The sequence below is a fragment of the Amblyomma mixtum genome, chromosome 7 (assembly GCF_055824585.1).
Source record: "Amblyomma mixtum isolate Tamu chromosome 7, ASM5582458v1, whole genome shotgun sequence".
NCBI lineage: Eukaryota > Metazoa > Arthropoda > Arachnida > Ixodida > Ixodidae > Amblyomma > Amblyomma mixtum.
The window spans coordinates 102,768,017-102,795,577 of NC_143018.1; the positions used below are offsets into that span (position 1 = coordinate 102,768,017).

General features: G+C 46.2%; 1 protein-coding gene across 4 annotated transcripts; it reads left to right on the forward strand.

The window, feature by feature from the left end:
* Positions 1–5,422: 5,422 nt before the first annotated feature.
* On the forward strand, positions 5,423–13,877 carry LOC149337045 (uncharacterized). 4 transcript variants are annotated; one of them, XM_089553287.1, is made up of 5 exons: positions 5,423–5,564; positions 6,244–6,333; positions 7,039–7,177; positions 12,091–12,472; positions 13,526–13,877. In XM_089553287.1, the coding sequence occupies exons 4-5, from the start codon at positions 12,203–12,205 to the stop codon at positions 13,814–13,816; spliced, it is 561 nt and encodes a 186-aa protein (XP_089409413.1). In that variant the 5' UTR covers positions 5,423–5,564; positions 6,244–6,333; positions 7,039–7,177; positions 12,091–12,202; the 3' UTR covers positions 13,817–13,877. The 4 variants fall into 4 exon arrangements, 3 of the variants coding, with proteins under 3 accessions (XP_089409413.1, XP_089409414.1, XP_089409412.1); XM_089553286.1 differs by lacking the exon at positions 5,423–5,564 and having other exon boundaries at positions 6,092–6,333; XR_016284352.1 differs by lacking the exons at positions 5,423–5,564; positions 12,091–12,472; positions 13,526–13,877 and adding an exon at positions 8,180–9,483 and having other exon boundaries at positions 6,078–6,333.
* The last annotated feature ends 13,684 nt before the right edge of the window (positions 13,878–27,561 follow it).

Consider the following 27,561-nt stretch of genomic DNA (forward strand, 5'->3'; position numbering starts at 1 on the left):
CGCGTTGGGGGCGTACCAAATCAACCACGTGTGGGCGGTTACCCTGCGGAACACGGAGGCAGCAAAGAAGTTGCTCGCCTTCAACGAGCTGCAGGCTAAGAAACGCCGCTGCCTCATTATCGACCCGGAAGACCAGCAGGTAAAGCTGCTGCTACACTGGATGCTTCACGGTGTGGCCGACGACGACATTCGGACGGCATTCGCGGCGTTTGGCAAAGTGACCGACGTTACGCGTGAGCGGTGGCGGATACAAGGCGTCAATGACAAGAGCTCAACGACAAGAACGGTCCTACTGAAGTTGAAGCCCGGCTTGAAAGTGGATGACCTGCCACACCAGGTACGTGTCGCCGGAGAGTTGGCTCTTGTCGTAGCGCCTGGGCGTCCAATGCAGTGCTTGCGCTGCCATGGTACAGGCCACGTGCGGCGTGAATGCAAGGTTCCCCGCTGTACGAAATGCCGGCGGTACGGCCACGCGGATAATGAGTGTGTCCGCACTTACGCGGTGGCTACGGGCGGGGCGTCGAAAGACGACTCTGCGGAACTCCTGATGGATGTAGTCGAGGCTGAAGAATCTGCGAAAGGCATAGAGGAACCCGAAACGCAAGCAGGATCGACGGGCTCTTCGATGCCGGACGCAAGCCGATGCCGGACGCAGCGATGCCGGACGCAAGCCTGAGGGGGCAGAACCTACTAGAAAGGAGACGGAGGCGTCGAGCGGTGAAGTAAGCGTGCCAGCGCTCCAAGAAACCGAGTCAGCGACTCTGACCGAGGAGAACCTTGACCCGAGCGGCGCCCGCACGACCGGCGTCCCTGCCCCAGCGAAGCGGCCACACGCCCAGACCGGAACCGAAGACGACAAGGCGGAAGCCCCCAGCGTCGAAGAGCCGCCGGCAAAAACGACCCAAGGACGGCGGTCGTCCATCCGGACACGATCAAATGTGTCGACGGAGAGGAGAGCCCGTGACAAGCCGCCCCCGCTGCCAGGCCTGGCACCAGCACCGGATGGCTCCGGTGTCAACGATGTCGTCTAGCCAAGCGCTAGACGTGAAGGGTAAGCACCATGTTCCCGGCCTCTTTCTTCTGCATTAAAATGGCTCATGCGTTCCCCATGAAAGTCGGTACACTTAATGTCAGGGGACTGGCAAGTAAGAAGAAGCAGAGCCAGGTGTACCGCCTTTTAACTGAGCACGACATTGACGTCCTGGCAGTGCAGGAAACGAAAATTGACGGGGAAGAGGAGACCGGGAGCATTGTGAGACGTTTCACGTCTAGGTTTTTTGCAGTTGTCGCCCACGCTGTAGGAACGTCTGCGGGTTGTGTCATCTTTGTAAAGAATGTACCGGGACTTGAGGTTCAGGCATATACGGCGTGTCCTTCGGGTCGATTTGTTTTGGTTGACCTCCTGTACGACAAAACATATTGGCGCATCATTTGTGTGTACGCCCCAAATGCGGTGGATGAGAGGGCAGCGTTTTTTCAACGCGTACAAAAGCACTTCAGTTGTGAGAAATGCCTGATCGTAATGGGTGACTTCAATTGCGTCCTGAGGGGCTGTGACAAAACCAGTGCAAGGGCATTTAGGGACAGAAGCACTGAAGTACTCTCAGAAATTATAGACACGTGCAACCTCGATGATGTGGCCGAATGTTTAGAAGGCGAGCGTTGTGTGAGACTCACCCATTTTCAACGGTCAAGCCATGCACGGCTAGATCGCATTTATGTGTCACCGAACGTTATTTCAAAATCCAGTAGCTACAATGTAGTACCGGTATCATTTTCGGATCATTGTTTAGTGAAGTGTGGGATAGGGACAAAGAAACGAGGAAATCAGTTTTCTTGGGAGATGTGGAAATTAAATAATAAGCTCAATACAGACGACATCTTTAGCAGGAAAGTAAACGAAGAAATCAGTAAATTAAAGCCGAGCGGGGAACTGAAAGTATGGCAGCAGTGGGAACATTGCAAACAACAAATAAAAATAGCAGCAATCGAAAGGTCAAGTTGTATACGACAAGAGGAGAAGCGTGAGGAGGACAATTTAAGATCTTTACTAGCTAGACTTCTCGAAAGAGAAAGCGAAGAGCCTGGCAAATGGATGGATGATATTCGGAAAATAAAAAATAAGATTGAACTCTTTGACGAAGAACGCTATCGTGGCGCACTGGTGCGGGCTAGGGCGCAAGATATAGCTCATGGGGAGACACCTTCAAAACGAGCGCTAGGAATGGAAAAAACGCATGCTCAACGAAACCACATTGAACAGATTGAATGGGGCGGGGTGTTATCTGGAGAAAGCGGGCATATCCAGCAGGCATTTCTTGAGTATTATCAGGCGCTGTTTGCAAAGCAAGAAGTGGATGTGAGCGCATTCAAGGAAAAGTTTCTTGGCGCTTTGCCGCGATTAGATGATGAACAGAAAGAAAGGCTGCAGCTGTCGATAACTGCGTCGGAGGTCGAGCAAGCGATAGAAAATTTGAACCTGGGAAAATCTCCTGGACCTGATGGGTTAAGCGCCGCTTTTTACAAAGCATATAAACGCGAAATAGTGCCAGTACTGACAGCAGTTTTTAACGAAGCCTACAAAGAAAATGAATTGCCCCCGTCTTATGGTAAATCCCATACAGTGCTAATCCCTAAATCCGATGACGCAGAAAAGTTAAAGCAGGTCACAGCATATCGTCCTATCGCCCTCACAAACGTGGATTATAAAGTTTTCATGAAGATTTTAGCCTGTAGACTACAGTCAGTAATTCAGGATATAGTCGGTCCCCACCAGACGTGTGGGATCAAGGGACGCTCTATTGTTTCCAATATTCATAAAGCGAGGTGTGTGCTGGAATGTTGTGATTACACAAATAGCTGTGTAGCCATCCTTCAGCTAGATCTTGAGAAGGCATTCGATTGTGTTTCGCACGATATCCTGTTCTGCATACTCGACCATGTGAATTTAGGGTCCATTATTTGTGAGGGAGTGGCCTTGGCGTACCGGAGCTGCACGACAAGATTAATCGTAAATAAGAGTTTGGGGGCCCCCATTAGCCTGCAGCGTTTGGTGCGCCAGGGTTGTCCCCTCAGCCCTCTTCTATTCTGCATTTACATTGAAGCGTTGTGTTTGAATATCATGGAAAGTGAAAAAATTCGAGGATTCCAGCTACAGGCAGCAGAAGTTAAGCTGCTGGCTTATGCGGATGATGTCGCGGTGTTCACAGTGAACCGGGAAGGTATAACCGAGGCCGTGGCATGAGTAAAAGAATTCACCAAGATCACCGGTAGTAAAGTGAATTGGTCAAAGTCCCTGGGGCTTTGGCATGGAGAATGGCCAACGAAGCCCGGCAATTTTGCAAACGTGTCCTGGGTGACGACCCCAGTAAAGTACTTAGGCGTTCCACTGGACGGTTATCGCGATAGCGATTCGTACTGGAAAGCACAGACGCAAGCTACGCGTGAAAAGGTGGAAAGGTGGAAAGGGCGACACCTTTCAATTTTCGCAAGGGCCACAGTGTGCAATTTGTTTTTTATGTCTAGGCTGTGGTACGTGATGCAAGTGTTGCATTGTGCAAGGATGAACGTACAGAGACTGCACCGGATCTTTGCCGTTTTTGTGTGGGCTGCGGACTGGGAACGCTGTAGCCGGACCAATTTGTTTAGGCGGGTGAAGGATGGCGGCCTGAGTCTGGGACACTTATTTCTGCGGCAGATTGTAAGCAGATTTTGTTTTGTGCGCGATGTAAGCGATCCGTTTTTGCGCGCTGTGTACCAATTAAGGCTCGGAAATGCACTGCCGGACTTTGTTGTCACAACCGAAAGTTTCTCGGGTCGTATTTTTGGTTACTTTAGAGAGGTTGTCGCGAGTGTTCGATTCCTGTCTGTTCGATTTTCGTATGAATATTTATCTTCTGTTAGCAGGAAGAAGTTGTATAAAGATTTGTGCGATGTAGTTCTTCCACAACCTATGTACAGGGCCTTATACAATGGAGGCCAGGGACGCGACGTACTTAAGCGTGTGAAGGCGATGCAGGGGCCGCCAAGTGCAAAAACTTTTTTCTTTAAATTACATACCGGAACACTACCAGTAAAGGAATTCTTGGAAAGGAAGCAGTTATTTCTACCTTGGGGATCACATTGTTTAATTTGTAAACAACCAGAAACAATAGACCACGTTTTTTTGCACTGTTGGGAGGGGGTATACTTCTGGGACATCTTGCAACGGACTTTAAAAAAGGAATTTTCGCTCGACGCTCATGGTATTCGGTACTTGCCTGTAGAGAGTGAGGATGGGACACCATTCGACCTCATTATGCTAATGGGCCTCCATTGTATTTGGCGCTCCAGAATGGCAGGATATCATTGCGATCCTGATGCACGGCCAGCACGGATCTATTTTCGGGAGTGCATGCATAAGTATATAGAAGTTCAGAAACTTGCTCCTGAAGCTCCCGAGTGGCTCGAGAGAGTCGAGCCTTTGGTGACGCTTAAGGAGTTTTAATATGATGAAGCCACGCACCCCCGGGCGGATAGTGTTGTTAATTATTGCTCATTGCGCTCTGTAAGTGTATTTGTGTACTGTGGTTCTTGCCGAAGTCAGGCAATAAATAAAAAAAAAAAGTTAGCCGTGATGTAGTGGTTAGTGTAGTCAGCTGTTGATCTCAAGGTCAGTGGTTCGAATCTGGACCCACCCGTAATTTTTTTTTCGCGTGCGAAATTTTTTTTTACTTTCTTTAGTTCACTAACTTCAATGGAAGCTATTTTATTGTTAATTGCCTTATAATTCCACCCCAGCCCTTCCCTTTCCTTTCCCAATAAGTTTAAAACAGACACATATGACACATATGACACATATCACACATATGCCACATATGACACATATGACACATATTCCATAATCTCGTATGAACCAGACACATATGACACATATATATGAGATTTTTCGATAGGGATAAGCGGTTATCTTGCCTGCACATGGCGTAGCACTGGCGCTTAACCGCCCAGCCTTCGCTATCTGCCACAGTAGAAGAAGGAACTGCCACAGCGCACTCCATGTTGACTGCCGCAGGCGGCTGCAAGAGGAATCCTTGAACTGATAGTGACCAACTCGAGGACAACAGGTTGATGGGCCACGTTATCGGAAACTATACTCCGTTTGATACATAGCTGTCAACGCAGCCAAGGCTACGGCGCCTGTTCGCGCTCCTCGTCCGCATCGTAATGTAGTGCGTCAAAAGTGAAAAGAGTAAAGATCTCAAAATTAAAGTAATTTTTGGTTAATATTGCAGCATAACAATAATGGTGTTTTATTTTACAAAAAGATTGCTTTTCTTTAATGTTCTTCAAAACAGAGTTCCTTAGTTTTCTGTTTTTTTTTCGGCTCCTCCTGTATCAGGTTTTCGCAGCTAGGCCGGCTGGTGATGTCTTCCGCGTTCGTCTTTCGGTTTCCGAGTATGGAGAAAATGGCACCGCTATCGCCTACTCGCTTGTTTTCTTCGCCCACTGCGGCTTCAAAAACATCTCCTGCTCGCCTGTTCTCCAAGCTGAAGTGTCCGAAATTTTCGAAAGACTCCAAGCAGGTTATTGTCAACGTTTACTCTAGCGTAAGGAAGCGCTTTCCGGAGAAGACTGTGCGCGAAGTTCTCGAAACTGTGGGCGAGATGACCGGGGTGAGCCCTCGGACAGTTGCGAGGTTCAAGAAGGAAGGTCTCGCTACTGGAATAAGATCACCGCAAAAACGACCTAGCCAGGTGACCATATCTAGCTCTCGCAGTGTTAAATATGACAGCTTTGCAGTCAACGCCATCCGACTCACGTTACATCGTATGTATGCCGAACGCTACACTACACTGCCTTTTCCCTTCGAGACAAGTAAACAGCGCTGTGTTTTTCAAAGTAGGTATTAGAGTTTGACAGTTTCGAGTTTCTACCTAATGAATCTTTTAAGAGAAATAAAAAAAAATAAAAAAACACCCGAGCCGGGAGTCGAACCTAGGCCCTTTGTAAAATGAACAGAAAGGCGCCAGCTTCGTACCACTCAGCCACGACGCGAGGCGGACGGATACATTTTGCTTGTTTTTTGCAGCGGACTACTTTCGTACCTTTGGCAGCGTTGACAGCTATGTATGAAACGGAGTATAAAGCTTGCGACCGTCGAGAGCACCGCTACAAGTTCTTTTCGAGTAGCAAGCTGCCAGCGCCCTTAGCAACTTCACGAGCCTAATTTCAGTAACAGGTTATCCATACTGTTCCTTTCAGATTTGCAAATATCTTCTGAACGTCGCAAACTCGGTGATCATCGTAGCGTCATAACTCTCCCGTTTCCTGAGCAGGACTTTTTCGCATTGGGTGAGTTACGGCATTTTACTATTTCTTTCCTCATAGTAGTATGCAAGCGTCTCATTTGGAAATTTGCACCACGAGCACTAGACCAGAGGTAGGGCAAAGGTAGGCCGAGAATGAAACCAGTAATATTGTATCAGTGAACCTTTGCCGCAGAATAAATTGATGAACCAGTAGCCATTTTAAGAGAGGTTATAATAAATGTTATTTATAGTGATCGTTATGCAATTAACGTAAGTAAAGAGAAAGGCTACGTGTCGAACATTAAGCAAATACATCCTTGATTTATTTTCTAAAAGTGACGCAATCGCAAATATTGTTGAAATGAGAGTTTTTTCATAAATATTTTGTGACATTTCCTAGTTCCTTTCAGCATATCGGATTTTTGTTCGTTCCTTTTTATCGGAAGTCTCATCTGTAAGCTTTATTCGCACGCGTGTGGTGTATGTGTGTGCTGTTGTGTGTGTTCGAAATCTTCCAACACGTGACTGCGAGGTCCGCCGAAGCGCAACGCCCTCACTTTGCAGCCACGTGTGTGGAATAGACATCGCGAGAAGCTGCGATAGTGTCGCTCACCACCAGCTTCTTGAAGAGGCGCAAGTAGCTCTTGCTACATAGACGCCTCATCACTTTATCGTTGTTGGGGTCCGAAGAGCCGAGCGCTCCAACAAAGATTGCCTCGATGCTTACCCGATCGAATTTTCGCATCAGGTACTGGCGAACTGGTTCGGACTTGGCGACCTATACTCTCCCCCGCCGCATCGAAAGCAGTTTTGCGATTGTCAAAGAGGCAAGTGACGTCAGTGACAACCGCCGACTCTTCTAGCGCCAGAACGAGGTCTGGCTTGAGGTTAGTCGTTCTCATGGATTGGTTCTCGTGGGTGATGGTGAATCGCTTCTTCGCAGCTGTTTTCAGCCGGTTTACGATTTTATTGTGCCGACAGATAACGTGGGGGAGGGTTTCCTTAGCCAAAAGGCCGACAAGCGATATTGAAGTGGCAACCATTCCAATAAGTGATAGCAAGTGGGAACTCTAATGAGAGGAATGCATTGGTCCACCCTGAATAGTGCTTAAAACATTGTTATACAGACGCGGTTACCTTGCAATCGCGTGTCAAAGATGCCACATTGCCGGATGTTAGCTGCACTGTTTTTATCGGCAAGATAAGGAGCGCAACCTACCTTTGTAAACTTTAAATGCTGTGTACAGACACTTGCTCATGTTAGTTACAATATATCATGGCTTTGCAGTCGGTAAAAATGAGCTTTTGAAGACCCTATGACGCAGTGATCAATGATGCCAATTAGTTGCAGGGTGAATGACTGTCATGCTTACTTCCTTCCCCTATATTATGTTTCAGACAGCCGAGCGTAACCAGAGCCTTTTAAATAGCTTTCTTTATGTAGTTTGACCAGCATTCGTCAGGTAGAAGATGAGAGCGAGATATTTTAATGTGAAGGCATTTTGTTTCTCTTGAGTGGCGTGTGGAGGACCTGTCGGCAGATCGTGTCATCAGAGTATGTCCGCCCTTGAATGACCAATCGAAAGAAGAAATTCGCCGGTACTGTGGTTTGAAACCAGGCCCTCTGGGGGTCAAGCGGGCATGGCATGCACACGCCACGAAAGGTCGTTAGTTCAAGCGAGTTGGAGGGACACAAAGTGAACGCGTTGTGGAGTGTACGACGGTAAAGTGGCTGGAGGTGTGCAGCTATGTTATACGACCATCGCTTGCGAAAAAGTTGCTGACGTCGTCCAAGGGTCCCGAAAGGTGATAAGTGTCACGTGATAACTATGACGCAAAAAAATTTCCTGATGTTCAAACACAAATACTTTCGCAATTCTCTAATGCAGCAGACTGCAGTGCTGTCCAATTTTTAACCAAGAGGCACCACTGACGGGCTAGGCAAGTACGTGTACGTAGCATTTAATCGTTTACGGCAACAAGCCATGAGTTGTCATTCATTGGCATGGAACGTGATTGGCCAAGATGAGCACTTGTTAGTAATACGACAGTAGTCTAGCGAGGAGTGAATGGTAGGTGATTATACATATCTTAGGCTAGAATATGTAGCGATTGGAGAGGAGCAAAATTTTCTAGGTGATTGCACAGTGCATGTACTTAATACAAACGTAAAGTAATAAGAGGCCTAGAACAGTACCTTTGCGAAAACTGCAAACATTACACTGGTAATAGAAAATAGCAAATTACCAATCCCGTGAAACGTGTTTGAAATTATGACTTTCCAATGCTACAAGTTGCCACAGAAGCTATACGGGAAGAGGAGAGCGTCACTGTTTGCTTCACTTCATACGTTACTTCGCTTCACAAAATCAATAAAATAAGGATTACACCATGGTTATAATTTTTTTTCTAAATGTATGGTTGATAAATTTGATCAGTTATGTTTCACGCGAACACTCCAAACTCTTTTTCTGATATGTTGTTGACGTGGATAAAAAAAAAGCCATTTCTTTCCGCGAATGGTGCACTGCTGTAAATAGAATAATAGCGACGCCTTTTACATGCCTCACGAGCTTTTTAGCCGTTGAGAGATGATATTAGAAACTGCATGGAGGTCTGAAAACGCCGCGGTTGCCGTCTTCGTTCAGTACAGCACGTTCGACATTTACTTTACTGGGGGACACCTTTATGTGTCGATGCAGTGGGAGCTGCAAGTCCTCTCTCCCAAACTAATCCGGTTTTGGTGGCATTCACCAGCTAGTGCTGAACTTCTGTTTTATTGTCTCGAAACCGTTCTCATTGCCGCTGTGATCTTTTTGTAATTTCATTTTTGCTTGAGGCCTCCAGTTTGCTCTCGAGGAAAAGTGATCACGCGCAGCAGCTTCGACGATATATGGCACCATTCCCCCCAAACGTGTTTTTTTTCTGAATCAAATGTTATTTTTTTCTTCTGGGTGCTCGCCCTGATATGTAGCTAACAGGCCTTTTTAAACCTAGAAAACAACAATCAAGTGGGCAATAAAGTTTGCTGAGCAGATTCATCGTTGAGACCGGTAAGATATGTTAGCTGCTCCAATCACAGCTAGCAGAGCAGCGCGCGCTTCATCTCCCAACCTCTGTCGCTGAACTGTGCGCTCGACAAGGTGGTTAAAAATTCGGAGGACAATAAAGCTCTGCGTTAACAGTACGCCTTAATGGCGTTAATTGGTCTCTTCAGCGGCCTGCGGTTGTCTTGCCATACTGTCCGCAGCCACGTACACTGTTCTTCATGTCATTTTCATATATATTGTACGCTATATCCAGTTAATTGTTTATTTAATTCCTTTACATACAAGACAGGCAAGGCGTCCTTATAAAATATTGAACATATTCAGTGGTCAAGTGTTATCATGCCCACCTGACGGCCCAAGGTCCAGTGGGTGGACTCCCGGCTCTACCATTTTCTTTTCCAGTGCAATTGCTCTCCACAGGCTCTGCGTACTGGTGGTGGAATGACTTCATAACCCTGTAGACCAATGAAGCAATGTGTTATGACGTCAATACTGCTGTTTTTGCGAGACTATAGTATGCGTTTTAAATTACCAGCGCGAAGTGATGTGGTTGAGACGTAGCAACCCTCTGACTAATCTGACCTCTCGACCAGTCGAGCAATCCAGCCTCGTCTTGTGCTCATTTCTTCTCCTGTGCTGTGTTTTCCGGCTGGTTTTAAGATGAAAGAGCACCGACTCACCCAGTCGTCCGCATTGATGACAATCTGAATATTCCCGACACTTCGCCAACAAGGGGCTGGCTGCTAATCGGGTCCCTAAACCTGTCCCCCTTTGCAAATATGCGCTCCTCACCCCTGGCACCGCATACAACCGGCCTGTTCGCCACAAGGGGGGCGGGAGGGTGAATATACAGCTGGGAGCACGAAAGAACGTGAATGCTCACAGCAAGGTTTCGAGACCAGAGCTGCAGTTTCAGATGGCGCAGCGTTGTAGTTGAGGTTGATTTTCCCGACTGTCACGTGCTCAACGTTACACAGTCGACGGTTTTACATCAGTACAAAACACGGCTTGGTCTGCTTTTGAACTCTCTCTACAAATAAGGCGAGGCTGCGGTCAAACTAAAGCTCACCTGTATTGATGGCCGCGGCATTAGGATGGCACAGATACCCCTCGAAAATATAAACCAGGTTTCATAAGCGAGAAAATGCCAAAACAGCGACATACAGATGCTGCGTGCTTCGACCCTTCATTTTATCAGCAAATCCCAGATTATGATCATGATGATTACAGGTTTTTATGGCGCAAGTGCAGCGTAGGCCAAGAAGCGCCATGTTCCGATATTTACAAGCTGGCGCTAAACACGCATTTTTCAAGTATTTCCCGTATTTCAAGTATTTCAAGTATTCACCAGATAACCTGAGCACCAGGCCGGGATAAACATGTACTCATTGTATCCCTGGTGGGTACCCGGCAGCACAGGGGATCGAACCCCGTACCTCCCGCATGCCAGGCGGCATGGCAGTGTGACCTCAGAGACTACGGTACATCGCCGTTCATTTGAAAGCGACAGGAAGCAATACTTCTGGTCTGTACGTTACAAGTTTAAATCCAGTTCTTGGAAAATTTTTACATTCAACTTTCTGCACCGCATATTGCTTTTTTTCCTGCCAGACAAACGGTACCTGCACAGAGAGAGCTCGATGGCTAATTTTTACAGACAACAGTATTTGGATAAAGTTGTCGCAGTACCTCTTTAAAAAAGCGCACATGGGACTAAGACGATAGAATGACAAGAAAGAAAGAAAGAAGTAGTACTTATTCAGCGTAAAACGTGAAATACAAACAGACAATTTCAGGAACCCAACAACTAGCTGTCTACTATTAGTATTACTTAATTATTTAATTAATTAGGCGGAGTCGAAATAATATCTGGAGTTTCATCGTACGATAGCAAGCATTGCATACCCAGTGATTTTGGGCGAAATCATTTTTCAGCGGTAAACCGCTTATGAACCAAGTTCTTTCATATAAGATTTTACTATAACATTCTATATATCCGGAGATCACCCGAGGGCATTCTTCCCATCTTTTTTCTATTAAAGAATTGGATATCGTCATATGCCTTCCCTTCCCTATTGGTTTTCACTCGCAGTCTTCACTGTTCGACGGAATCGATAGAAACGCTTTAAAACAAAGATTTTGTTATATTACAGAAGAATGGACCATTACCTTCAAAACTGCTATAAGCGAGTCATACAGTTTTACAGTCTTCAAAAATATTTGTCATAGAATGTTGGGCATGGTAGTTTTTAATGTCTTGGCTGAAGTTAAATGAAACGTGTGAGTAAACTTCCTTCGGCTAAATGAATTAAATTCCCCTTACAGGTTGCTACTGCTGGTGTTTTGGGAAACATTTTTGGCTCCCAGAGCATTTTTTGAACATTCCGCTTTAGCCACTTTGCAGGGGCTCATGAACATGTACCATTAAGTTTACCGGCTGTTTTCTACTGGCGTCTTGGAGTTTATGTAAAGGTTGTAGAATTAAACACAGACCAGGCAGCAGCCATGCTAATTTTTTCATGTAGCCCAATGAAGTGCGTTCCAGTTGGATGACAGCTAAGAGCCGTGGAAGCACTAACGTGGGGTTTTCGGAGTGAGGCTGGCAGCTGAGAACACCGAAGTATTTGCTTCTTCTGCAGTTTAACTATCCTCAGCATGCGTGTTTTGGTATCTCAGTGTTTTTTTCTTTTAACCTACGTAAATAGAATGGCACTTTATATATGAAATTTTATTTTGCTTCCGCTGCGCAGGTAACGCATTCTGAAACAAGACCTCCGAACTGAAGTGTGCCCTTCAAAAAGTTCTGGTCACGTTTTTCCCGAGCTTCGAGGTGTGACAAAAAGGGGGCGACCACATAACAAGATGTCCGACTCCATCCGATATTCCAACCTCTGCGACGTCTACCTCTGCGCCACTCCAATGAAGCAGCCAGGATCTAGGCTGCTCTCTTTCATTGCCTCATCTTCGCGGTCGGTGAGCGGAAATTGCTGGGAAAAACACTGGATGGTGGTTTTCGACTACGGCGGCGATGAGGTGCTGGTTTGCGATGCAGACATGGACCACAAAGGAGACCTGACCGGACGCAGCGCCTGGAAGCGGAGGACCGCCTTGGATGACGTGTACAAATACCAGGTTAGGATATAAATATGTCTCAGGAACTAGAACGGGCTTTGGAAATGCTACGGCCAATAGTGCTTGCGGCATTGTTTTAGTGCAGATTGCCTAAGCTGTATGACAGCCTATCGTTCAAGCCTATCGAGAACTGTATTAGATGTAGCGATTCGACTAAACTTCGACGCAGACAATCTGTCGCTGGGTTCTCCGCACCATAACGCTCACCTGATTAATAGCCATATCGGCTTGTGATTTTCCACGCCTCAAGCGCAGCTCTTAAGCAGAACCTCTAAAACATTTAAAATGCCATACCTTCTCAACTTCAAGTGACGGTCGGTATATTCCAGAGTAAGGGTTAGCTGACAAATTTAACTTTGGTTTACATAAATATATGATACCTGAAAGTCTGCCTTTATACACATGTATAATCATTAGAACAACAACCCTTATTGTCCTCTATAGCCGTACTTCTTATGATGGGGCAACCCCAAACCATACGTATGAAGTATGTCCAGCGTTGTCAACGCATGCTGACTTTTTTGTTTTTTTCTCCAAATATACTAACAAATTTTCCATATTACTTACAGCAAAAGCTAACTACAGTTACCTGCTGTGCTGTTAAGCAGGATGTTCTTTATTCTTTCAGTCCATTTCATGTAAGCGATAAGTAAGTTCGTTTCTCAAATAATTGCATTCCTGTTCCAGAACCTTTAAAAAAACAGGATGTTTACTGTATGCACCGCCTGTGCCAACTGAGAGTTACAAAGATTTTTAATACAAGCTGTAATATGCTCGAGTGTCGAAACCAATTTAGTGGTGTTGAGATTGGATGACCTAGTCAGCATCGATTTTTATTCTGAGAAGTTAACCAATGCAATACCGAATTCAGAAATCGACATGGTTTTCTTTTTATTTCGCCGGAGAATAGCGAGTCATCGGGATTCGAACTCCTGTCATTTTGCATGAGGGGCGGGTTCTCTACCTCTAGCCAACGCTGCACTCTTCTCATTTGCATATTTTAGGGCAGTTCAAGCGCTTCATGGAAAACTTCCGCTCTCTTTTCGCTTCCAGAGGCACCTCGGTAAGCACGAAATCTCCAAGGGTGGCATCGAGACGGTGATGAGGAAGATGAGTGACTCTGGCATTTACCATCTGATCAAGAACAACTGCCAGAAATGGGCCGTGCGCTTTCTACAGGCTCTGGGCATCCAGGTCGCCCTTTGTGAGCCTGAAGCCGAGCAGGTAGTCGAGGAGGTCATCAAGCCACTACCAATTGCCACAGCTGTAGCAATTGGCACTGTAGCTCTTGGAGTGGTTATCACGGAGGGAACGCGCCAACGTGACAACAAATCCGAGCAGTGATTACGTCGCGGATAGTTTACGAAGATAACCTAAGTGAAATAAAGTGAAGATTACCAACCTAGCGCTTTGTCTCCTAAAAACAGATAACCAGTTGCCCTTCCCGCAGAAGTGTGCGTTAGCATGGAATGAATATAAATGCTCAGGAACGCTGGAAGAAAAAGTGCGTTGAATGATTACATGTGATATTTTCGATTACACTCTGTTAGATATTTCGTAAACGAGCGGAATGAATAGTTCAGCTTTACAAATGCTTAGCATGATTACTAGTTATTTTGGTGGGGATGAGAAGTGTTAGTAGAAGCTTTTACTGGTTACTGAGGTGTTACTGAGTTGCTGAAAAGTTAATGAGTTCTTTCATTTGTAAGAGGGTTTATTCGCAAACGAAACGGGGATAGATTTTTTGAAACCTGAACGGCGGACAACGTAAAAGACAGCCAGTATAACCAATGAAGGGATACTTAGCAGCGCAGCGACACGTCGTCTTTCTCGTTGTCATCTGCCTGAGCGGCATCAGGTGCGGCCGTTATGGTTCGCTATAATTCCCCCGACAGCGAAGAGGAGCCACCCTGACTATCTACGGCAAGGGCAAGAGGAGCGGATTGTACTAGATTTTTAGACGGTTGGCGCGCACCGTTTCTCGACCACGATGCCGCAAATCCGAACAGAAGGTAAGAGGCTTCACGATGTAAATTAGACGGGGTAAGTTTGCTGGGCGATGCGATAAGGGCCGTCGTATTCGATGAAAAATTTGGAAGACAATCCCCCTGGCGTGCATGCAACCGAGAGTCAAATGAGAAATTCAGTGGTAAAACATATGGCGTCTGATCTTTATCGTGGCGATGCTTTTGGTGGCCTTGGGATTCGGGAGTGAAAAAACGGGTCAACTGTCGACATTCCTCCACATGCTTTTCAATTTGTGAAATGGCGTTCACTCATAGGTATGGGAAGTATAGCCTAAGGTGACGTCTATCGTGACAATTACTCACGCTCACAGAGCACGAAGAAAGAAGTAAAGTCGGTGGTAGCCTGCCTGATGGCGTTGTACGCGTACGTCACGAAAGGAAGGGCAGCGTCTCAATTGGTGCGGCCTTCTGCAACGTACAGTCTCAGTCAAAAGAACACAGCCCAAGGACTTTCGTTCTGAGCTGTTTATTGAGGCGTCTAAGCACATTTAGCAGTGCAAAGCTTGAGAGGATGAAGGACGTTAAGCCATTCCTCTTTCGGGAGATTACAACTGGAGAAAAACAGCGCTTGCAGACAAATGACCAGAACAAGAAGGACACACAACTGCGCACACAGCGCAGTTGTGTGCCCTTCTTGTTGTGTCCTTTGACTGGAAGCGCTGTTTTTCTCAAGATGTACCCCAACCAACTCGCCCAGCTACACACCTTGCTCAGATTACAACTGCTGAGAATGCCTAACGACGCACGCTGCAGGTCCGACAATCAAACCCCTTGGGTTGTACACATTTCTCGGGAGGGAGGGGGGAGACATCGCGACCACGACTCCGAGGGTACGATTAACGCTATGTAAGCCGGTTAATTTGGGGGTGGTAGGCAGTAGTGGTCCGAAGTACGATGCGACATTCGAGGTGCAGAGCTTCTACATCGTGGGAAAGGAAGACGCGGCCTCTGTCATCTAGCAGCTGACGTGGCACGCCGTGGCAAAGAACAAAATGATGCAGCAGGAGCAGAGCAACTTCGCAGGCACAAGCGGCGAGCAGCGCAGAGCGCCTGTCTCGGCATATCGCTTGAGGTGGTTGACGCCGACGATAATCCAACGGTTCTCAGAGACCGTGCAGAGAAGCGGTCCCCAGAGGTGAACGCCAGAATGATCCAAACGGCGTGCCGGGCATGGGAGGGGTCACAAGGGGCTAGTCGCAAAGGGCGCCGATGACTTGAGCTGCTGACAGGCGATACAGGAGCGGACGTGTACGTACCGCGCAAATGGCGGGGAATCGCGAGAAGCCACCGCCGGCCATCAGGCATGTAGATGCGGTGGTAGAGCAGGCCGTCCCGGAGGGCAAAATGCGCTGCTTGATGGTGTAAATGTCGAGGAAGAGTAACGTTTGAAGATGTGGAGATTACGTCGATCGGGGACGCAACCCTTAGCGAAAAAAGGCTGTGATAAAATGCATTTCGAACATATTGTATTCGTTTCAAATTAATTTTGTTTTTTTTTGTCCCTATGATTGAACAGCAATACACGAATGCTTGCTAAGTGTGCTGGGAGTAATGTTATGAACATTCTTATATAAACGTCAAGGATACAACTTTTGCCCGTTTAGTATATTTATTGTATATAAAAACATACTGCAGATAAACAATACGTAAATTACAATACATTAAAATATACATCCAATACGTTAAAAATTCACTTCGGCTTAAAAAAGCCTACTAGACCTCTTTAACGGATGACACCGATTAATGTTGTCAGGAGTGGAACTAATGACTGACCCGGTAGTCAGCGATAAGCATACCGAATCCATCCTTGAGAAGACGCGGAGTAGTCATCAGTCAAAAGGTTTATGACATTGCAAGGTCACGTGACAGAACTTGTAGGGGAAAGATGTCGCCACAAAGCAAAAGCCTACAGAAAGTAACGTCAGCAAACAGGAACTGCTCCGAAAGCGTGATGCCTGGCTTGAGTTATGCATTTAGGGAGTCCACACTATATATTGGCCGGTGAGGCATTTTTGCACAATGACTGCGGGCCTCCAAATTTTCGAACAAGTGCCGGACTGGTAGTGTTCGAACCTGGGAATGATCTAGAATCGAATTGCTAGTTGAAACTTCCGTCAGGCATCCGTCAGACCAGCAAATACACAGCCTTCTATGGGAGCCGTTCGGAATTACCTGTCTGGGCTTTTTTTTCTCTAGCATATTTGAGACCGGAGGTGCCCAAGGCGCTCTTGTCGGTACAGTGTTATCACATTCTCTACACGTGGTCTAAATGAGTGGTGATTGCCTTCCTGCTAGAAGTTAACATAAACGATGAGAGGTAAGGGAGAGTTTTCATTGTTCCCAGAAGCATGACTTCAAGCACTAGATTGTTCCAGGTCAGCTTGAAGTGAGCTGCAGATATGTTTACGTGGACTGCCCATTTGTTAGAACTAAAGAATCATTTTGAAGAATTAATTTCGTGTTCATGAAAGTACATTTAAATACACTCTCAACATGCAAACGCAATTTCTAGAAACGCGATTTCGAGCACTAGGTTGTTCGACGGCAGATTGAAGTGTGCAGCCAATACGTTTACGTGGACTGCCCATTTGTTAGAATTGCAGTACTTTTGGCAAGTACACATTGTCGTGATTTTGATCACTGGATTGTTCTATGGAAGCTAGAAATGTGCTAAAAAATTTTAAGAAGACAGCTGGTTTGTTATAATTGAAGCATACTTCAGAAGAATTAGTTTCTTATTTACGAAGGTACACATTTAATAGATTCAGAGGATGCTAAAACAGCAAATTTTTTTTTCACGTATTTGAAACACGCTAGAAGCATGCTTCAGCGCATTTCAGAGCAAGCTTAAAATTTCGAGAACCTATTTCTTCCATATCTTTAGTGCATTCATGAATACAAAATGTGTTTCAAATAGAATATAGACATCCCGCCGTATGTTCAAAACGTATTAGATTTACCTACGGGAAGCCATAAGTCTTTCCGCTGCTCCGAAGTCATGTCAGCATGGTAAGTAGTGTGAGGACGGGATCTGCCACCGTGGAGCAAGTAGCGTCGCTGGAAAGGGGAGAACGATACATAGCATCGGCGTCCATGTGCTTGCGACCAGATGGGCAGATGACGCGGATGTCAGGACAGCCAGCAGAGCGCATGGTGATTCGTGACGACGTCAAACTGGCGAACGTGCAGATAGAGCGGTAATGTAGTTAGTGCCCATTCAATGGCAAAAAACTCCTTCTCCGCAACTAGTAGTTTATTTCAGCCTTGGTGAGCACGATACTCGCATCCGCAACGAAGTAGTTTTCGAAGCTATCTTTTGCTGAGCCAAGACAGCGTTGAAGCAAGCGCCGCTCGCATCCGTATGGATCTCGGTAGGTGCTTTTGACCCGTAGTTACAACGAACTGGTGGTGAAGACGGAAGATGGCGCAGTGTAGTGAGCGTTTCGTCGCACTCGGCCGACCAGCCAGATATGTCGATGTCTCCTCCCAACAGCATCTTCAAGGGCGCAATTATGGACACGAAACAGCGTACGAAGCACCGAAAATAAGAACACAGGCTTGTGAAGCTTCCAAGTTCCTTGAGCGAGACTGATTTAGAAAACAGCTCCATAGTGCAGCGGTTGGCCAAGTCAGGCCAAACGCCTCCCTTAGAGATGATGTGACCCAAAATAGTCAAATTCCGGGCTCTGAAATGGCACTTCTTGAGATTCAGCTGTAGGCCGGTGTCAGTTAGGAAAGTCAAAATTCGCTGTAAGCTTTCGAGAAGAGCGCCGAAGCTAGTAGAAAAAGACTTTTATGTGACCCAGGTAGCAGAGGCAGATCTGCTACTTTAACTTCCGCAAGATGTTGTCCATCATCCTTTCGCGTGTTGCGGGCTCGTTGCACAGGGCTAATGGCCTCACGTTGAATTAATAGAGGCCATAGGGCTTGACAAATGCTTTCTTCTTTTTTCGGAGGCGGCCATCGGCACTAGCCAGTAGCCGAAATTCTTCAAGGACAAAAAGCACTCGGCTCTTTCGACGACTCTAGAGCTTCGTCAATGGGTGGAAGAAGGTAATTTTTAGTAATTTTGTTGTGGCTGCTTCTGTACGAATACAACCGGCGGAGACCAAGGGCCCAGAGACGGGCTGATAACACCAAGTTGCAGCATGTCCTCCACTTGTTTGCTGATGACGCGACGCTCCGCCGAAAGGGCGGATGAGAACCCGTCTCAATCCGGTGAGGGACGATGTGCGTCGCGCTTAGCGGAATATGGATGGCGTTGAAAACGGACCGAAAGGTATGTAGAAGGGCCGAGAGCTGCGTCGGGTGGGTGGAATAAAGAGCGTCGTTGATGGCGGCCCGCAAGAAGGCGTCAGATAACAAATTAGGCGCCGAATCTGAATGAAGACTTTTGATACAGGAACTGCGAGAGGTCTCAGGAGCATCCAGGTCAGAGCGAAGATGTGGAAATTAAATGAAATTATGAAACTCACAACGCAGCAGCGTAAGCAGGCACGAAGATGGATTGTAGATGAGCATCTTCGTGATTCCCCCGTGAGCAGCGTGAACGGCAGACGGCAAGCGTTTTTCTGTGGACAAAGGAAGGAGAAGACATAAATAAAGCGGTCACGTTGGAGGTAGCAGAACATGGAAGATACACAAGCGCGGAGGCAACTGGTGCAACGTCGGCGTCTTCAGCGACGATGAACTTTTGCGGACACACGATATACGTGTCGTCAGCCATTTCATCGCAGAGTGCAGAAAATTACACTTCAGTGCGGCCGCAATTAATCAAGGCTTATTTTTCGACAAGAAATCCCACCCGAGGATCACCTCGTGGGAACAAAAAGGCAACTAAGAACCCTACGCTGTATTATCTGCAATGTGGACCTACGCTCTACAGTTCCTGCCTAGGGAACTGTGAAAGTTACTTTTCCTCCTCATCAGATACAGGGTGACGGTGCATTCGTGACAGTGAACGGTGACGTGGAAAGACACAACGACGGGTCTTATATGGGCGCTGGTCGTTGCTGTACGCATTGGCAGAGGGAGCAAGAACGAACCAGCATAGCTGAGCAGGCAGAACACGCAGCCACGGGAATGGCGACCCTGCGACGACGACACGGGCGGAGAACATGTCCGGGGTAACCATAGGCGTAGCATTAGGTAGATTGTCCGGTGTGCCCCAAGGGTTGTAATTTTGCGGTCGGGGAGGATGGAACGGAGCTGCTCGAAGAGGCGATGACTAGCTCAGGACAGGCGGACTGAGTAGCAACGGAAGAGGGCTACGCCGCATGGGTCCTAGGCAGCGCAACTGGAGTAGGTAGGTTTTACCGTGCCGTTGCTGCGACGTACGTCAATGTAGCCAATGAAGTAACTTCAGGAAGCGTCTATGACTTAATCGCGGAGGACCTGCTGCAACGTCGGCACCAGAGGGGAGGCAGCGTCGGGAATCAGGTGGGCGAGGGAGAGTTGACACGCATATTCTTCCTGGATAAACTGCTTGATCTGTGGCAGCAGTGGCGGCTCTTCGGAGTCAAATGTGAAAGCCGTTAGAGGCACCGGGTATGAGAGCGGAGAACGAACGCGAATGCGGGATTTACGTAATTCGTCCCAGCTCAGGCATTCGGTAATGACGTCTAAGACGATGGACGTATTTTTGGACAGACGCATCCGGATTGAGTCGTCGTTAAGCCCCTTCAGAATGTGGTGGGTTTTTCCGCGCTCTTCAATTGCAGCATTCACGCGCTTGCACAGGTCCACCGTATATTCAATATAACTGGACAGATTCTCACCAGTCAGCTGTCCCGGCCATGCAGGCGTTGCTCAGCGTGCATCAAGGGCACCGCAGGCCGACCGATGACTCCGTCGAAACTGGTGTTGAAGGCTGATCACAATGTGACGTGTGACTCGTGGGTCCAGATGTACAGGTTCGTAATGTCTGTCAAATAGCAGATGACGTTGTTTAGTTTGAGGCCGTCGTCTCATTTGTTATGGGTATTGACCCGCTGGTATGAGGCCAACCAGTCTCGACGTCATGATCTCCGGTTCCGCTGAAGACACCAGGATCCCGCTGGTGCAAAGCCAAGCGCAGGCGACGGTCGGCGGAGGGGCAGCTGCAATAGGGCTGGAATTTTCGGGCATGGTTGTGATCGGGAGCTGTGAAGCTCCAGTACATCTGCAAATCACGACCCCCACCAAGTAAAAGGGTGCTTATACACAAATCAAACAGGGATGGAATTAACCTCAAGTCGAACGCTGGGCAACGCAAACGACAGCCAGTTTTACCCCGAAGCGGTCTCGAGCAACGCGGTGGCACTTCTTATTTCTCGTTGTTATCTTTCTGAGCGGCATCAGGTGCGGCCCGTGTACTGTGCGATTTCAGTGCACGTTAAAGAACCCCAGGAGGTCGAAATTTCCGGAGCCCTCCACTACGGTGTCTCTCATAGCCTTAGTCGCTTTGGGACGTTAACCCGATATACCAAACCAAACCAGGTGCGGCCATTATGGTTCGCAGCTATAGCATCAAACTATATGAAATGATGGCTTCAATACTAACGTCACAGCCATTTCTGCAACTACATTTTAGTATGCACTAATCATGCCTTCGCTGAATTTCCCAATACATTTCGCCTGGTTTACCACCCGCCGTGCTGGCTCGTTGTCTGCGGCGTTCGGTTGCTCATCCTATGATCGCGTGTATGAATCCCGGCCACCGTTTCCGTATATTGATGGCGTGAAATGCAAAAAACGCCATGGTGCTGTGTGATGTCATCTCACGTTACAGAATCACAGGTGGTAGAAATAATTCCGGCACCCTCCACTACGGCGTCTGTCATAGCCCAAGTATCGTTCGTAAAGGATAAATACCATATACAACCAGGCAGCCCCTTTCTTTGTTGAACATGTTTTTGCTTGCGCATTATCCCCTCAATGCCTGTGCAGCGCGAGGTTCGAAGCTATTAAATGGGATTGAAATAACTACTGAACCCATGTCAGAAAACATGATTTATAACATCGCTTTCGAAAACATCTAATTACACAACCAGCTTACTGCAGCGTTCCATTAGAAGAGATAGTTCGTGCTTTTTGACAGAAATTGTTTTCGAGGTAAGTTCTTTCCGGGAGGAACCAATTTCTCAAAACCGGCAATCCTATCTCAGATCAAAAGTAGAGGAAATTGACCATTATAACTGGTCAAGTCGTTAGTGACCATATGGTAGTTCAACCAAAGAGAGCAAAAAAATTATTTTCATTCGATAGAAATCAAACCGTGGCCTCGCACGTTTGGGCTAGGCGCTCCATCCACCCGCGTATAGGGAATATTTTTCTAGTGCGGTATTTATTCGAGGCCTTTTTGTACACGAACGGTTTATATACAGATATGGTCTCACCTCCGTGCTCATGCCTATACCACTCTAATTCGACCTAAAATTGAATATGCCTCGGCTATTTGGGACCCTTACCAATCTTACCTAATAAATAACATTGAATCATTGCAGAACCGCGCCGTTCGTTTTATTTACTCCGATTATTCACGTAACACCAGCATCACAGCCCAGAAACGCGCAGGTCTCCAGGATTTGTCTCCGCCGTAAAATTGCACGACTATCACTTTTTCATAAACTTTATCATCATCCATCACTTCATAACGACTTTTTTTCTTTGCCTCCTTCGATTTTTGACCGCCGCGATCATCCCTTTAAAGTTAGACGTTTCACGTGCAGAACATTTATCTATGCGCATTCATTCTTACCACGCACAATATCTGACTGGAACACTCTGCCTTCACATATCGCAACCACCACTGATCCTGAAAAATATTTTAAACTTATATCTTCAATAACTACTGCTTAACTCTTCGCATACATTGTTATTTTATTTCTCCATGGCTTCCTTTTTTGCAGGGTTTGTTACTAAAAAGATTCACTGTATTAGTGTTCTGTTTGTATAATTTTAATACTGCAGTAATCTTCGTTCTTTGCCGCGCTGCCATTCTTTTGATTCTTTTGCTTACTTATGTCATCCAAAGTGCCTTATTTGTGCTTTTGTTGTTTGTTTTATATTTGTGGTATTGATTTATTCTGTTCAATTGCCTGTGCCCCCCCCCCCCCCCCCCTATGTAATATATGTAATACCCTCTCGAGGGCCCTTAGGGGTATTCTGTATAAATATAAATATAAAAGCAGCCAGCCAAAGGTTGGGCTGCTGAACATCACAGAAACCGAACACACAACACAACACAAGGGCAACTAAAGAGAACCAACACAGGTAAAAGGTCGCAGCGGAAGAACACACCCACCCCGGGAAACATTTCTACAGGTAGTCGTAGTTATCGTAAATGCCTTTGAGCCGAGGCATCATTTGGCCAAAATGCGTTCTCGTAAACGGAAGGAACACTAAACTAGGCCAACATACACGTATTTCCTCGAGCGCTTCCTACAGGGGGCTCCTAGCGAAGGAAGGTGTATTCAACATGTTAATAGGGACACTTGCTTCAACGGCCGCCACCGCTTTCTCTCAATCAAATAAAGCATCACAGATTTTACAAGTCCGAAAGCTACGCACCAGTAGACGACATTCAGGTTTTACACTTTACTCATCATAGAGTTAACTCACTGTCGCAAAAGAGTCCCTTGATTTGATGTCAAACTCAGTAATTTCTGTGCACAACTTTACCAAAGTATAGAAGAGCTCCAGATCTTCGGCTAAGATTACATTCTATATGGCACCAGCGTTAAACGAAGAAGCAGTGCTCATGCTGTGGTTTGTCCTTATTCACACAATTACACCGACCCTGGAATACTTGTAGTCGGTGCCACCTGAGTGACGCAGCCACATAATCGTGAGGAATGTTGTAGTTGTCGCTGGACCCTATGTTCCCTTCTTTAAGGATTCTTTGCTTCTTGTGTGAAAAGCATCGGGCGAATCAGAAGAGCACACTGCCGTGTACAGTGAGAAAATCCTCTCGGGCACCACTAAAGCTTGAAGAGCTGTACATTCGAAGCTATAAATCGAAGCTCGAACTGACGAGGACCTGATCGGGGCGTCCTACATTTTCAGTTGTCTGTAGTTCATTCTATTGTTGAAGAATAGTTTGTTCGTGTCGTTTAAAAAGGATGGAAAATGTCTGACGTGCAAGGCCACCAGCGGTCATCTTGACTGCAGATGTGATCGCATGGCCTAGCCGTGCCGCTGAAACCCTCAGCCTTCGCTATCGGCAGCAGTAGAATAAGGAACTGCTACAGCGCATTGCAGGTTGATTACCGCAGGTGGCTGCAAGAAGAATCTCTGAACTGATTGCACGCACCTCGACTACCTCAGGCTGGCCTGCCAAGTTATCGCTGATACTAAATTTGGCGGCCGTCAAGAGCATCGCTCCAGGGGTCTTTCCACCAGCAAGTTGCCGGTGCGGTTAGCAACTGCAGGCCACTTCACAGTTTATACCAACTGTTTCTTTTATCTTTGTGGCCATCTTCTGTACGTCATCAGTTCGGTGACAACGTCATCTCTCCCGCTTCTTCAACGGCGAATTCTTTGCATTGGGTGAAGTGCGGTGTTTTTTCATATTTTCATAGTGCATATTTTTTCATACCAGCACAGAGTCTCCTTATAGTTGGAAATTAGCAGGAGGAGCGGTTGTGAGTGTTTCGAAATCCTAAAAGGGTCGCAGACGCATGATATTTAAACCAAGAGGCACCATTGATGGGTAAGCAAGTACATAATCGTTGGGTTTCACCGATTATGGAAACAGGGCCGCCGCGGTGGCTCAGTGGGTATGGTGCTCGGCTGCTGCCCCAAAAGACGCGGGTTCGATCCCGGCCGCGGCGGCTGGAATTTCTTTGGAGGAGAAATTCTAGAGGCCCGTGTACTGTGCGATGTCAGTGCACGTTAAAGAACCCCAGGTGGTCGAAATTTCCGGAGCCCTTCACTACGGCGTCTCTCATAGCCTCAGTCGCTTTGGGACGTTAAACCCCATAAACCAAACCAAACCATTATGGAAACAGGCAATTAGTTATATTGTATTCGTACTGACGGTCATTTCTGAAGGTGAGCAACATTTAGTACTACAAGAAAGGTCTTTTGAGGGGTGGAATGGTCGATGGGTGTGCATATTTTAGGCTAGGATATGCAATCTTTGGAGAACAGTCGGATTCTTGAGGTTAACGCAGAGTGCAGATCATGAATACTAAACATAAGTAACAAGAAACCTAAAAGACTACCGTTGAGAAAACGTCAAATGTTACATTACTGAGAAAAGCTATGTAATTATTATTGCTGTGAAATCTTAACAAAGCGATCGATTTCAAATCCTGAAATTTTTAAAAAAAGCTAGATGCGAATAGGAAGCTTTCTCAATCAGCAAAGGTAATCGGGCTAATATTGGTAGTGGATGGTTTCACTCTTATACTTTGTAGAACCAGCCTTTGCCAATACATTTGCAATATTAGGCCGAATAGCTATGCTGGTGGGTGACGGTGTGTCGTAAGGCTGGAACGCAATGGAAGGATTTTATGGAGAATCAATAAAATACATATTATTTCATGGTCATAATCCTTATTGAAAAACTTGCCCTTTGGATTGATCAGTTCAGTTCCCACGAAAATACTTCCATTAAGTGTTGTAATAAGGATGAATAAAGCAATTTATTCCAGGCAGTCCATTGCTAGATACAGGTTTGGTTTAGTTTACGGGGTGTAACACCACAAAGCAACTTAGGCTGTGAAGGACGCCGTAGTGGAGGGCTCCGGAAATTTGACTAGATATTTTTTCATACCAGCACATAGTCTCCTTTAAGTTGGAAATTAGCAGGAGGAGCGGTGGTGAGCGTTTGGCAATCCTAAAAGGGTCACAAACACAAATATTTTTTGCATGAACACCATTCTCAAGCCGCACAGCAAATGACAATCCTACTGGGAAAAATGCACAAGCCCATTCAAAACAGTGAGAAAAATTTCAATGGCTACTAGACAGCCTCAGCTCACAGTCTTTGCGAACGATAGCGGATTGCCAGTTGATGAGTTTATTGCTTTTTATGCAACAAAGTAAGGAGCGCGACCTGCCGTTGTGAACGAAAATGCAAGGTACATACGCGTCTTCATGTTGGTCACAATATAGCGCGGCTTTATAATCGGTAACAATGAAAAGCAGGGCTCTTTTCTGAGTGGATTCAGGAAATTCACACAGGTATGCATGATGCATTCATCAGCAATGTCAATTAGTTTCAAGATGAATAAATGAGTGCCCTGCTAGCTTCCTTCCCACAGGCTCTGTTTCAGATGACTGAGTGTGCGCGGAGCCTTTCAAGTAATTTTAGTTATGTTGTTTGACCAGCGTAAGTCAGCTGGAAGATTTCAGCATGATATTTAAACCAAAAGGCACCATTGATGGGTAAGCAAGCACATAATCGTTGGGTTTCACCGATTATGGAAACAGGCCATGAGTTGCATTGCATTCGTACTGAAGGTCATTTGTGAAGGTGAGCAACAGTTAGTACTACAAGAAAGGTCTTTTGAGGGGTGGAATAGTCGATGAATGTGCATATTTTAGGCTAGGATATGCAATCTTTCGGGGAACAGTCGGATTCTTGAGGTTAACGCAGAGTGCCGATCATGAATACTAAGCATAAGTAACAAGAAACCTAAAACACTACCTTTGAGAAAACGCCAAATGTTACATTACTGAGAAAAGCTATGTAATTATTATTGCTGTGAAATCTTATCACAGCGATCGATTTCAAATCCTGAAACTATTAGAAAAGCTAGATGCGAAGAGGTAGCTTTCCCAATCAGCACAGGTAATCGGACTAATACTGGTAGTTTATGGTTTCACTCTTATCCTTTATAGAACCAGCCTTTGCCAATACATTTGTAATATTAGGCCGAATAGCTATGCTTGTGGGTGACAGTGTGTCGGAAGGCTGGAACGCAATGGAAGGATTTTATGGAGAATCAATAAAATACATATTATTTTATGGTCATAATACTTATTGAAAAACTTGTTCTTTTTATTGATCAGTTCAGTTGCAGACGAAAATACTTTCATTAAGTGTTGTAATGAGGGTGAATAAAGCAATTTATTCCAGGTAGTCCATTGCTAGATATTGGTTTGGTTTAGTATATGGGGTGTAACACCACAAACCGACTTAGGCTGTTAAGGACGCCGTAGTTGAGGGCTGCGGAAATTTCGATCACCTGGGTTTCTTTAACGAGACCAACATCACACAGTACAGGGGCCTCTAGAATTTCGCCTCCATCGAAATTCGACCGCCACTGCCGGGATTTAACCTACGTCTTTCAGGCCAGCAGCCGAGCGCCATTCCACTGAGCCACCGCGGCGGCTATATGGCTAAATTCTGTAAGTCAAAGTAGCTCGCAATGATGCTGAAGAGTAATTGATGGACTTTACATCTTCCACGGGGGTTTGAATTGAGGATAACCTTACAGATCATGCAGTCCTGAAGTAATCCACAATTTGAAGAAAAGCGCTCGAACTTCTGACAAGTTATCGAATTACAGAGTGATAGTATCTTCAATGCAAACTGCAACAAAGCATTGCTTTTGGTAAAACGTCTCTTAATATGTTAGATAAGCGTAAGCCTAATCGTGACGCTTCACTTAAATTTACTGAGGCAGTTCATCTGTTATAAGCGTTTAAAGAGCTCCATAAGAAACGACGTAGGCACCTGGCGGCGTATCGCACAGTTAGGCAATTTACCGGACTTGATGTATGTATTGACCACCGAAAGTCGAATTTCTTGAGAATGAACGAATTACGGGCCGCTGGTGGCTTTAATGCACCGTGCCCGGCCTAATGTGGAATTGAGGAAAAGTGTTTCTAAATGTTAATTCAGATTATGAAGCCGAAGCGCTGTGTAGCCATGCAAGGTATGAACAAGCATGCTGCACATGAACCCGCACTCGCTTATGCGTTCCCGAAGTAGAGAGCGAGCTTTGCGCGGCACACGACACCCTGTTTTCTTTCAAGTGGCATTCTGGAAGGGTCCTTCATTGGTTTCGTGGCTACTCTCGACAAACAAAGTGGAGTTTCCGCAATAGCTATGCTAGCAGCGAAATAACG